Below are 14,141 nucleotides of genomic sequence, written 5' to 3' on the forward strand. Positions count from 1 at the left end.
AACAGGAGTTATATGATAAAATTTACTTGTTTTAGTTAAAAGTCTAGCAGCTGAATTCTGGACAATTTGAAGGCTCCCGGTGGTGGAAAAGGGGAGGCCAGAAAAGAGAACGTTACAGTAATCCAGTCGAGAGGACACAAGGGCATGGAGAACCACCTCAGCGCTACGCAGGGACAGAGAAGGGCGGATTTTAGAAATATTCCGAAGGTGAAAATAAGCTGTTTTAGTGATTTCTTTTATGTGAGACTGGAAAGTCAATGTTGGGTCAAAGGTAACACCAAGGTTTTTGATCAGAGGACTCTCAGAAATAAAACAACCATCAATGTTCATACGAAGACCTTCAGATAAGTATTTATAATTATTGGGCTTGATCACCAGGAGATTAGTCTTAGCGGTATTAATCATAAGAAAGTTGTGACTCATCCAGCTCTTGATTCGGACTACACATGATTCAAGATTTTGAATTTGAGAGGGGTCATTTGGCTGCAGTGGAATGTAAAGTTGTGTGTCATCGGCATAGAAATGGAACTGGATGCCGTATTCAGCAATGATCCTACCCAGAGGAAGCATGTAGATACAAAAGAGCAGAGGGCCCAAGACAGACCCCTGGGGCACACCAGAGACAACTGCAGAACATTCAGATAAAGAGTCATTAAAACTAACACATTGGGTTCTGTTAGATAAATAGGACTGGAACCATGAGAGTGCCAACCCGTGAACACCCACACAATGCTCCAGTCGATGTAGAAGAATACAGTGATCTACAGTATCGAATGCCGAACTTAAATCAAGAAGGAGTAGAAGAGAAGCAGATCCAGAGTCGGCGGTAATGAGAAGGTCATTAACTACTCTAGTTAGGGCAGTCTCAGTAGAATGACGGGAGCGGAAACCAGATTGAAAGCTGTCGAAGAGATTGTTGGCAGAAAGGTGGGCAGTCAGTTGATCGGCAACAATTCTCTCAAGAATTTTAGAGAAAAAGGGGAGAGTAGAGACAGGTCGATAGTTAGCCAGAACCAGTGGATCGCTGTTGGGTTTCTTGAGGAGTGGTTTAATGATAGCAGATTTATAGGATAGAGGGACACACCCTTCAGTGAAGGAAGTGTTCAGGATGGAGAGTAGAGGGCCACTAAGACAGGGGAAAAGTTCCTTACAGAGGTCAGAAGGGATAGGATCCAGTGAACAGGTTGTAGGCTTAGAAGCAACAACCAATGAGGCCAAGGCTTCAGCCGAGATAGGTTCAAACTGTGAGAGTGTACTTGTGGTTGCCTGGCACTGGTCGCTCAAAGTACTAGGGGACTGCTGCCTAGTGATATTGCTCCTGATTAAGGAGATTTTATCAGTAAAATACTCTAGAAAATCATTGGGTGAAATAGCAGGATTCAGAGAAGGTGAGGACTGTGTAAGTCTGGCCACAGTATTAAACAGGACCCGATGATTGTTCTGATTGGTTTCAATCAAATTGGAGAAATAAGAAGACCTAGCAGCAGAAAGTGCACGTTTATAGCGTTTGAAACTAAGTGTCCAAGCAAGGCGGGAGGAGTCAGATTTACTGGTGCGCCATCTGTCTTCGAGTCTGCGGCAGGCCCGTTTTATTTATTATTATTCTTTCGGACAATTCCACACAATACACAATTATCTCTTTCACATCATACATCTTAATTTGTGTTGTCCGAAGGGTGACGGAAGAAGCCTAAGGCTTATCGAGTCCCGCCCCCAATTTCATCAGATTCAGAATCAGATACACATTTACTGATCACAGAAAAAATTAAAAATTAAAAAATGTTTTAAAGAAATAGAAAAATAAAAAAAAATAAAAAATGAAAATTAAAAATTAAAAATGAAAATGAAAATGAAAAGGAAGAAAACAAAAAGGAAGAAAACACAATTTTGCATATTATTATTTTTTTTTTTTGTCTGTTAAGCTGCAGTCCAATACACAGTCAACTTTTCATTCTCCATATCCATTGACCTTGCACAACTGACATGCTTTCCATTTTCCCGATGAATTTAATTACTCATCGATATCCTCTCCATCCACTGGAGCCAATTTTTGGATGTTTCCTTTGATATCTGCGATGTCTCCTTTCATGCCATCGATTCCAGCGACTTTTCCTTTGATAACTGTGATGTCTCCTTTGATAGATGCAATACTGGATGCAAGGTTTGCTATCCCCTCCCGAACAGCTGCTCCATCCATATCTTTCAGCGCTGTAAATCTTCCGTCCCTCCCATCCGCTTGTGCAACAATCAGTTTCTTCAGTTTGCGATACTGGACATACAGAGCAGTTCCCAAAGCAATTCCCAAAGCAATCATCCCCACCGTCATGCCAGCGAAGATGTATACATCTTCAACATCCTCAATGTCCAATGCAGCCAGGCAAACCACTTTCCATTCTTTCCAGCTATCCAGTGCGTAACCGGACAGGAAGGTGCCATCAGGACACGGTATCTCTCCAGCTCCCGCTTTTCTGGTTGAAAACACGCGGTCAATGGCATTCAGCGACCAAGATAGTAGTTCCATGATTAATCCACTTGCTTCAGCTTTTAAGATCAGTTCTGCTCCGTTCTGATTATTCTGTACAATGCAGAGTTAGTTTTGCCCTTTTATTCAGGCCTTTTCAAAGTCAGTTATCTGGTAGTCTAAACACAACTGCCAAAGTATTCAAACCCAAACAAGTCATTCTCCTGACCTCTCCTTTACAATAATGTTATGATAGTGCCATTCACCTTTACTCCGCTTAGTAGTGCTCGGCTTTCAGTGTATATTTTTCCATAGTTTTAGAGACATACATTTTTTTGAAATTTTGCAAACTGCAACTCCCTGTGATATCATCATCAAGTTCATTCCATAATTTAATACCCTTTACAGAAATCGAAAATGATTTAAGTGTGGTCCGTATATTTTTCTCTGTGAATCTTCTTTTTCTTCTTAAATCATGCGAAACTCCTCTGTCTTCAAACATTGCTTGTAAACTGACAGGAAGGCTTTTTTTTGAAGCCTTGTACATCATTTGTACGGTGTGGTAACTTACTACGTCCCGTAATTTGAGAATTCTACCTTCAATAAAGAAGTTATTGGTGTGTGCCCTGTAAGTTGCTTGATATATTATTCTTATTGCCCTTTTTTGAAGGATCTCCAGGGGGTGCAATTTACCTTTGTAAGTGTTTCCCCACACCTCAGCACAATAATGCAGATGTGGGGAAACTAAACTCCAGTATAAAACAAGTAAGGCCTTTTGATTGAAAAAATATTGTGATTTCCAAAGTATAGAAATACTCCTGGCTATTTTGCCCCTAAGATGGCTAACTTGTGGTTTCCAACTTAGCTTGTCATCAATTATTACCCCTAGTACTTTGTGTTGCTTGACCCTTTCAATATCAATCCCATTTACCTGTATTTTCACAGTGACCTCTGCTGCTCTCCTACCAAACAACATAAATTTAGTTTTTTCTAAATTTAATGATAACTTATTTCGGTTTAACCACCCATGTAATTTAGTCAATTCAATGTTTACAGTCTCAACCATATTATTCAGATCATGCCCCGAGTAGAAGATGTTTGTGTCGTCAGCAAATAAAATTAACTTTAAGACCTTCGAAACTTTCCATATATCATTTATGTAAAGCAGGAATAATTTCGGCCCTAAAATTGACCCTTGAGGGACCCCACAAACAATATCCAAGCATCTCGATGTGAACTCCCCTAATTTCACATATTGTTTCCTGTCCTGTAAATAACTTCTGACCCAGTCCCGTGCTATCCCACGAATGCCATAATTCCCAAGCTTATTGAGAAGGATCTCATGATTTATAGTATCAAAAGCTTTTTTCAGGTCTATAAAAATTCCTATAGAGTACAATTTTTGATCAATAGCATTACTAATAATTTCTACCGATTCAGCCAAGGCCAGCGCCGTGGAATGATTCTTTCTAAAGCCAAATTGACTGTTATAAAGAATTTGATGTTTATTAATGAAATCATCTAATCTATTGTTAAATAGCTTTTCCAAAATTTTAGAAAATTGTGGCAAAATTGAGACTGGTCTATAATTTGTAAATGAATGTTCATCTCCACTCTTATGTAATGGTATAACCTTAGCTATTTTCATGCTACAAGGAAAAGTTCCTGTTTGAAAAGATAAGTTACAAATATGTGTCAAAGGTTGAAGAATACTTTCTTGCACTGATTTTATTATTTTCATGTGAAGCCCCAGCGAGTCTCTTGAGGTCTTTGGTTGCATTCCCAGTAAAATCTCACTAATCTCGTTGGCCTTGACTGGCTTTAGAAACATGGACTGTTGGAGAGATTCTTCCTGTTCCCAAGACTCCCCCATACACCTGTCACGGATACCCATGGCCAAATTCGGTCCAACCATAACAAAAAATGTGTTTAGTTTATGCGCCACAGTATTCATGTTTTCATACTTAACGTTATTTTCATGGAAATATTGAGGATAATTATGTATTTTCTTGTCATTTCTTAACACTGCGTTCACTATGTCCCACAATTTTTTTGGGTAATTTGCATTTGTTTCTAAAAGCTTGCAATAATAGTTTTTTTTACAATCTCTGAGAATGATATTTAGCTTGTTACGATAGGTTTTATATTTTAACTCAGCCTGAGGTGTCCTTGCTTTTATGAATCTTTTGTACAATGTATTTTTTTTTTTACAAGCATTTATCAAGGATTTAGTTAGCCACTGTTTATTCTGTCTTTGCTTAAAGGCCCTTTTTTTTAGTGGACAATTTTTTTCATACAGCCTTTGAAATACCTTCAGGAATAATTCAAAACTTACATTTACATCCTTCTCCTTGTATACACAGTCCCAATTTTGCGACAATAAATCATTTTTCAATGCCTCTATTCTCTCCTCGGTTTCCAGTCTAACATATGCGTCTGTGTTTGGTCTAATTTGCAACTTTTGTTTCCAATCATATACAGCAAATACAGGTAAATGGTCACTTATGTCATTTATTAATAGTCCACTATCTATTACATCCCCCATAACATTCGTAAATATGTTGTCAATTAACGTGGCACTATTTATTGTAATCCTGCTTGGCCTTGTAATTAAGGGCTGTAGGCCCATTACGTTCAGTGTATTTACAAATTCATCAGTCAGTGGAGTATTATTAAGTAAATCAATGTTAGTATCCCCACAGATAAATATCTTCTTTTGATTTGATTTAGAAAACAATTCTCCCACATATTCTATAAAGTCTTCCATTTTTGAATCGGGTGTTCTGTACACACAGCTGATAATTAAACATTTATCATTTGTTTGGATTTCAATAGTCACACATTCCATTAGGTTATCAATTGCAGCGCACATGTTATTTACGATTTCAAACCTTATATTTTCATCAACGAAAAGGGCCACTCCTCCCCCTCTCTTGTTAATTCTGTTGACACAAACCAGTTTATAACCCTTAAGTTCAAAGTCCATGCATTTGCCATCCTTAATCCATGTTTCTGACACTGCAATGATGTTGAATGGGTTGGAGAATTTCTGTAAGTATTCCTTAATATGCGAAAAATTTGTGTAGAGACTTCTGCTATTAAAATGAATTATGGACAATTTCCCAATTGACTGAAAGCAACTGATGAATTGATCCTCTGTATGATACTGACAGTCTCTTTTCCCTCTCTTGTAGAAGTGATTATCAGGGTCAATACTTTCATTTTGGTCCGATGATGTAGGATCCTCGTAAAGATTAGCTGATAACTCCAGACTATCATGATAATTTATCCCATCAGTTGTGTTGCTCATTCTTGCTGCCTAGGGTTGATCAGGTCCTCTTCCCTCCGGAATTGAACCAGATCCTCCTCCGTTCTGATTTGCACAATTTTGGCTTCTTCGGGTGTAGCTCCATTCATTTTGATGAAGATTCTTCCATCTCTTGTCCATGTTTGTTGGACCCGTCCACATTTTTTTAGCCCTCTCGCTTGGTAGGCCAGGTTAGCATTTCTCTTGGTTAAGTTTTCACTCATTCCAATTTGTTCACCTTTAAGCTTCTTGCCTTGACATAGCAGCTCGATCTTATACTTTCTACTCACAAATTTCAGAATGACAGCCCGCTTTTTGGCGAATTTTCCCTTCGGGAGAAGAAAACAAGACTCCACGTTCTCCAGATCCAGACTAATGCCTTTGCTTCTCAGGAACCTTTCAACCTGGTTTTCCACCGACACATTCCTAGTATCGCCCTCATCATCTTCATTCACGGCAGCTGCATACGACCTAGGTTTAATATCCATTCCAGTCATTATCACATCTCTGTTTTTTGCTTGTTGATCTTGGTCATCAATTTTATCTCCAAGCTCTTTCAAGAGCTGATCTTTCTTCACATTCACAGCTTGAAGTACCTTCAATTCGATCATCATTGGCTTCAGACCAGTAGTCATTTTTTCTTCAATTTTTGCATCAATACGCCCAATCCAGTCGTCCATCATCCCAGCCAGCTCAGTTTTCAGCAGTGCTCTCTCCGTCTCCCTCTCACTTTTCATTTCTCTCATCAAGTCTGCCAACTGTTTTTTCATCTCTTCCGCATAATCTTTGTCCTCCTCCTTCCCCTTATCAGTGGTTTTTCCTTTTTTGGACATCTCCAAAGATTATCAGAGATTTTTAAGGTTGTGAATCTGAGTTCTCCGCTGCTCACGGTAATAGCTCTTAACCCACGGCAAGCCGGAAGTCCGGAAAGTTTTAATGCACGAGTGTGGTCAGAGAACCAAGGTAACAAGTAAACATACAGTGCCGCAGTTTTTGCATTTGCTATTAAAATGCATTACGTGCAAAGATAATTACAAGTCTAGGTTGACGAGATAGGCTACTGTCTCATTTAGACAAGGAGGAGCGATGCACAACTGCTTAGAGGGCTCTACATTAACACTCGCCAAATGTGGGTAAATATCATAGATAGGATCTAAAAGTAAAAACTCTTAGGCGAGTATGTTATTACTCCACTTTGGCTGGTGATACACTCTTGTCACCACCAGTACACGGCTTTCTATATGCAGTTAAGTAACAGAATATTTCCTGTGCGCCTTCACATTAAAAGCCTGTTACCAGCCAAACGCGAGTTGACTTTTATTTTTAAGCAGATAAGAACAGGAAGTCGCTGCCCTGCAGCTCTCCAGTCAATAGCAGCGATTTCCGTGTTTTCAGATGTACGCAGTGAAATGAAAACAGAGGACAGAAAGCTTGTCATTTGCAATACTGGCGGATGCAACTAATGTTCATGAGGCTTCTATAAAAGCTGCATGAACGCCAGTGATGCATTTTCAATGTATTTCCGCTCAGGCATGGGGCGGCAGTTGAGTAGGAGGTCCCTAATGTGGACAAGTCACATTGCTGTTTACACTTCTATTTGAATGCGGACACATGCGACGTAAACCACCTCCGAATGTGGTTTTTGTGATCTGATCTCAATGCGTCTTGAGAGTGTTTCCACCTGTAGTTAGAGCTGTGATCAGATGACAACAATCAGATGTTAATGCCGAGTGGAAACGGGGTCTGAGAGACTTACACTCAGGCTTATGATGTCACAGCTGAGGTGAAGCTGCCTTTGTTTGATGACATGGATGGTTCCTGTCTCCTCCTTCTTCACCTGGAGAAACAGAGGACAACATCAGGACCCCGACAAACTGCTCCGCCCACTCCCTGCTCCCACAACACACCAGTGAAGTGCTCTAGGCAGTATGCAGACATCTGGGAGATACTAGCATTAGCATTGAGCTAATGCGGCTACGTATTGGGGAAAAATGACCCATAAATAATTGTTTGAAAATACATTTCAGAATCCATGCGACAATCACACAGTATCAGTATTCTAAGGTACAGTAGGAACAGAAATGAAAATCAATACTATTGGACAACAATACTGTGTATAAATAACTTTTCAAGTAAATTGTCTTGACTCAAACCAAAGGAACAGCTTGGTAAGTATACAGATATAGCAAACTATAATATATTTGTTCATAATATCCATCCCTTAGTTGAGAGATGTATGTGAAAATCCCCCAAAAAATTGTACACAAAGAAATAGTGTATTTTGAATTGAGTGAAGGACATGGAGGAGGTACCAGGAGGAAGTGGACTGTGTCTCCTTTGCAGAAGGCCAGCACTGGGTTAACGGTCTTCTGAACAGGGACAAACTGCCAGGCCAGCTGAGGAACACTGGACGGGTCCGACTGGTGACACAGACAAACACATCACATCACTTTAGTCAAATCAGCAGTAAAAAATATCCTTCATTTAGCAATTTAACAATTGAATGGATATTTATGTTTTAGGAAAGCATTAATACTAGGGCTGTCAAAATTATCGCGTTAACGCAGGGTGATTAATTTCTGGAATTATCGGCGTTAATTTTTTTAACGCATTTAACGCATGTGCAGAAGGATCCGCCCCGTACATCCCACCGGCTCTGTACTACAGTCTCTCTAACGTTGTGGCTGACCCAGGATCAGTAGCTGCGCGCAGCCAAACATAGCAGCACGTTAGCCCGTGCCGTGTTTTAAAGTTTTAAACTGCTAACGGCCACGTCTGTGTCGGGGGCATAGATAGTATATCAAATCAACTGCCGCGGGTGACAGTTGATGTCGGGAGCAACAGGAGGAGAAACATTGTCCGCTCTGTTCAGAGCCCGCGAGGACACAAACGTCTGCAGTTTTCAGAGGTGTGTGTGATCAGACATCAACATAACGTCGGCTTCCTGGCACAAATGAACAGTCCCCTAGGACGTGGTCGCGCGTACAAACGCACACGCACGCACACACACACACACACACATCGCGGACTGTAATGAAGGTGTATTCAAGAATGCACAACCTATAGATTCACCAAATGCCATTCTATAGCCTATCCTATATTTGCCCAAAGACATAGTAAAGAGACAGACCAATTGAATTATGGTGTGGTAGGTAGGCCTATATATTTTAGTTTGATTTAAATTTATTTTCAGTATTAAAACCATCATTTGGATTTTCAATTAATAAACATACTCATTTTAAATACATACCATACATATCCACCTTTTGTCATTTATCTTTCCGTTCATAAAACAATATAGGGGAAGGTGGGGTGATTTGTGCAACTTTTTACTCAAAGTGATTTTAAAGTGAGGCCTTGACAGTTATGTCTCCAACTCAAATATGTACATATAGTTCAGGATGTTGTGCATCCCTGGCAATAAAAACTTTGGATCTGGAATAAACTGTTTAAGAAATATAGCTTTCGGAAAAAAAGTTGTCTTGACGCACAAATCACCCCACGTAGTGGGGTGATTTGTGCGTCATTGTGTCACAATGACAAAGTCACCATCATCATCTTTCTGGCCATCTGAACTCTCATCAGTGGTGTCGTTAAGTGGAATTGAGATGTCACTCTCTTCTGAGCTACTGTAGACAATCACTTTCTTTTGGTGACCAGCGTATACAGCCATGCCACTGGCACAACTCTCAGAAATGTACTTTGCACTAGTTGCTCCGTGCTTGTGGAACCAACTGCCACCTGACAAATGTGATTCCCCCTACATTTCTGCCTTTAAATCAAGGCTCAAAACCCATATGTACACCCTGGTGTTTCCTCCCCATTAACTATCTTACCTCTGCACTACTATCTGTGTTTATGTGGATGTATGGGCTTTACGTCTTTTATTTTGGTTATTGTTATTGTACCTTCATTGTTTACCTACTGAATGCACTATGTACAGCACTTTGGACAGTGCAAACTGTCATAAATGTGCTTTTATAAATACATTTTACTTACTTACTTACTTACTTATAACTCACCCAGGCCCTTGCGCACAAATCACCCCATCCCCAGAATTTTGGATAATAGGCATGATGCAGCAATTTAGGGTTGACATTGTGCTAACTATATAGACTCAAAGTGTAGCATACCAAAGCACTAAAACATGTGTCAAATGTTTTCAAACGTGTCTATAATTGTTCAGACTCAATAATCAAAAAACCTTGATCATGGAAATTTTACTTTGAAAGGCAAAACACAGTTTTTTGAGCTTAAATGTGCTTATATCTTATTCCTTGTGTCTCCCTTCTTTACAGGATGAGTCAAATGGATGGCTCTTCTTAAATATGTGGTCACATTTCCAATTTCTTCCACGGTTTTCTAGAAACAAGGGGTTTTGCAACTTCCAAAACGCACAAATCACCCCACCTTCCCCTACAGAGAAAATTCGAATTTTTCGGGCATATTTCGAATGGTAAAATTTATCGTGATTAATCGTGATTAATCCCAGGGCCGGATCTAGGCATAGGCATTCTAGGCACGTGCCTAGGGCCCATTTCCACAAGGGGGCCCAGTGAGAAGAAAAAAAATATATTTTTTAGTACGGTATGTGTTTGATATTACATCATATTATGCAAATGTAAGTTATCATACAAAAAAAGGAATACAATGTTTTGGTCTGGATAGTTAATAGCCTATTAATTTAATCAGTTCATCCGAGGTTAACTTATCACTCGGTATTGAGTTTATTTTAAAAAATTGGAAATTGGGCTGCCCTCAGTTGCCCATGCACTGTGTATATATATATATATATATATATGATTTTATTCAGGACACATGAAGATCCATAGTACAATGTATAAAAAATAGAGTCAATACATAAATAACAACAAAAAGCACACCAATGCATGCAGATTAAAAAGAAATAAAATAAAAATAAAATAAGAGATCAGCATACAACACTTGCAGTATACAAAGATGCCCTCCAATGTATACTGTAGTCTATAGCCTATTTCAGCCTCATCTGTGAAAAAAAAGATAGCTGGACCAACAGAGTTCTTCTGCTTCGTTCCTCTCACTGCATTTAAATGCATTCATAATATTAAAGAGAAATATGTCCCGTAAAAGAAAAAAAAGCTCCATCCCAGAGGACACTGAATTATATTTTTTATTTTATTTATATATTATATTTTTTCTATATTAATATTTTTATGGAAAATCCATGTCTTTCTTCGATAGCTTTTATTTCTACTTCATTCGAGCCAGTATCTCCAAATTATTTGTTCACACAAAATTCCTCAGATTTAGCCTCTTAATTTCCCTCTCAAAGTGCACCAAATTCATGCATTTCACTTTAAAAAGGTAAAAAAAATCTCCCGGGGGGGCATACCCCCGGACCCCCCTAGGAGAGTCAGGATCTCGGCTGGCTACTATTTTCACTAAACTGGACATTGGAGGCACTAGGGATGAACTGTATGACTGTGTGTGAATGAATGGAATCTGGAACCCTGTAAAGCGCTTTGAGTGCCTTGAAAAGCGCTATATAAATCCAATCCATTATTATCATTGGGTGTGTGAATGACATTTAACAATAGTCAATTATTTGGTCACGATAACATTGGAGAGGGGGGCCCTAATCAAATTCGGCTTAGGGCCCCATGAAGGCTTGGGCCGGCTCTGCTCCCCGGTTATAATTTTAGTGGTCAAACCAGAGTTTTTCTGTGCGGCGTCTCAGACCGGCGATGTCTCACTGTGAATTTCGCCCTTACCCACCACAGAGTTCCACGCCAGGTTTCACCAGGTGAATCGCTGCTTCGCTCACGCAAGGCTTTTGTGTTAGATCAGGCTTGCACGTTGTTACGTTTCTCTTTACTCCCGTTTACAAACGCGCAACTCTTAAACAAATGAATGAGCATAATACTCTTGTGGCAGTTCAAATGTACGTAGTTTTTCACCAAATCGTGAAGTATCCGTTTGGAGGGGGCCCGAAAAAATGCGGTATGCCTAGTGTAATCTTTCTTCTTAATCCGGGCCTGATTAATCCACAGATAGGCCTTTCACACCAAAATGAACCAAGAGTCAGTTCCAGGCTGGTGTTGGGGTCAGTTCAAAACTGGTTACAGCCTTATCCCAGTTATGAACCGGTTGGTTTCACATCGACCGGAGACAGCCATGGAGCCGGCAAGAGAGCAACGTCATGACGTCACTGTAAACGTGTGTGTACGTCACCCGACGCCGCTGCTCTTGTGGCTAACGCTAAAGCTACCGCTAGCTTTAAGCACAACAACAGCGGCGAATACGTCTTATTTTTACACTTGTTGGCTCTCGCTTTGCTTTCTTAAGCAAACAGGACCCATACAGCGTATTATCGCCGGTCAATTTGATTGCTACGTTCGGTAATTATGTTATGTTTACGTCTCGTAGTAGCGGTGTTTTTAAATATGGCGGGCATGAGGTTTGAGTTGCTCTGGTTGGTCAGGATAATCCCTCCCCCAGCCGTTCGCGCAAGCAGTTCTTATCAAACCCTGCTCAATCCTGGGGTATGAGTTCTCCCGGTTTTTACGGCCCGGAGCAGGCTCTCTGGCGGTGTGAAACCAAAACACTGGCTCTAACTCCGAACAAGCCCAGAACTAGCGCCGATTTTGCGGCGGTGTGAAAGGCCTAAGAATCCTGTGATTAATCTGATTAAAAATGTTAATCGTTTGACAGCCCTAATTAATACACAAGGCGAAAAAATAGTTTTTACTTCTGGCCCGCCGGCAACAGTACAAGGCTGACTACTGCTACAGCGACGTCTCCCCCATACTCCTTATAGTGACTGATGGCCATCTCCAGAAGTTAACAGTCTAACGATGCATTGCCACTTCAAAAATGCTGAACTATTCCTTTAAGGCCACTAGATCTAAGGGTAGATGTATTGTATGCCGTACAGGTCGTAAAGCCCATTGAGGCAAACATGTCATTTGAAAATACATAAGGGCCAACATACAAACAGAAAATACAAACCTTGCTGTAGGGAAAAGTCATCCAAACTTTCAGCGAGGGCTTAAGTCCAATGACCAGAATCTGATGAAAAAAAAAAAAAAAAAAGGCAAAATGATCACATACTTGACACAGTTGGGTGGATAAGCACCGGATGCACTGTGGACACTGTGGACACTGTGGACAGTGTGTGTGTGTGTGTGTGTGTGTGTGTGTGTGTGTGTGTGTGTGCGCGCGTGCGTGCGTGCGTGTGTGTGTGTGTGTGTGTGTGTGCGTCTGAGTGAGTGAGTGAGTGAGTGAGTGAGTTACTGAGTGACTGACTGAGTGAGTGAGTGAGTATGAACCTTAGTGAGCGAGGCCATAGCCAGCAGAGAGTAGTGTGTGATGGGGTGCTCTCTGAAGTCCGGGGGAGCACACAGCGGTTCTATGCAGCAGACCTCTCCTTTAGAACCACTGAAGAGACAGCGAGAGTCACAGGAGCGCATCCCCATCACCCTCCTGATGACAAGGAGATCCACAACACACACACACACACACACACACACACACACACACACACACACACACACACACACACACACACACACACACACACACACACACACACACACACACACACACACACACACACACACACACACACACACACACACACACACACACACACACACACACACAAGAGCAGAGAAAGTCAGTTAAGATCAAACCACCGTCAGATGATCCACTGTTGCACTGTTCTCTGCATGTCTTTGACCCATTTCAACTCTGTCTCTCCAAATCTGTGTAATAAAGTGCTAAATGCCCCAAAAATAATCTTTAAAAAATACAAAAACAAAGATTACTTCAAATAGCCATGATGCCTTTACTCATGCATTGCTTCATTTAAATCAAGTAATTCTTCAGATTCTTTAGCCCCTGATCAAGCTTTATTGATTAGCTCAGGTTGCCAGGTTTGGTGGAAAGGGAAAAATGTTTTATTAATGAACATGAGCAAAGCCGTTTACCTGAACACCAGCTCAAACACTGATCCTCCACTGTCATTGCACACTGCAAGTGTGGGATCATCTGTGAACTACAAACACAAACACAGGGAAATAAGAAGAAGGGACAGACACACACACACACACACACACACACACACACACACTAATTTGCTTTATTTCTTTTTGAAGCCGCTTTGTTTCATGGGGAAAAGCATTTTCTAGACAGTGTGTGTGTGTGTGTGTGTGTGTGTGTGTGTGTGTGTGTGTGTGTGTGTGTGTGTGTTTCTTTGTGCGTGCGTGTGTGCGTGTGTACCTTCACGTGAAGTATAGCTGTCCCTGGAGGGTGGGCATCATTGATAGTTCTCAGAAGCTTCCCATTGGCTAAATCCCACATTGTGATCTAATCAAGAAAGACAGACGGACAGAC

At 40.6% G+C, this 14,141-nt stretch overlaps 1 protein-coding gene across 1 annotated transcript in view; it reads right to left on the minus strand.

Annotated features, from left to right (window-relative positions):
• Positions 1-14,141, minus strand: part of vps8 (VPS8 subunit of CORVET complex) — a 61,556-nt gene that overhangs the window by 31,430 nt on the left and 15,985 nt on the right. The window contains exons 8-13 of the mRNA XM_080036687.1: positions 14,028-14,114; positions 13,736-13,803; positions 13,076-13,229; positions 12,756-12,815; positions 8,081-8,188; positions 7,525-7,605 (exon numbers count right to left, since the gene is read on the minus strand). Of these exons, the coding sequence (XP_079892813.1) occupies positions 7,525-7,605; positions 8,081-8,188; positions 12,756-12,815; positions 13,076-13,229; positions 13,736-13,803; positions 14,028-14,114 (558 nt within the window). The remainder of the gene's footprint in view (positions 1-7,524; positions 7,606-8,080; positions 8,189-12,755; positions 12,816-13,075; positions 13,230-13,735; positions 13,804-14,027; positions 14,115-14,141) is intronic.

The sequence above is a fragment of the Ammodytes marinus genome (assembly GCF_949987685.1).
Source record: "Ammodytes marinus genome assembly, chromosome: 11".
NCBI lineage: Eukaryota > Metazoa > Chordata > Actinopteri > Uranoscopiformes > Ammodytidae > Ammodytes > Ammodytes marinus.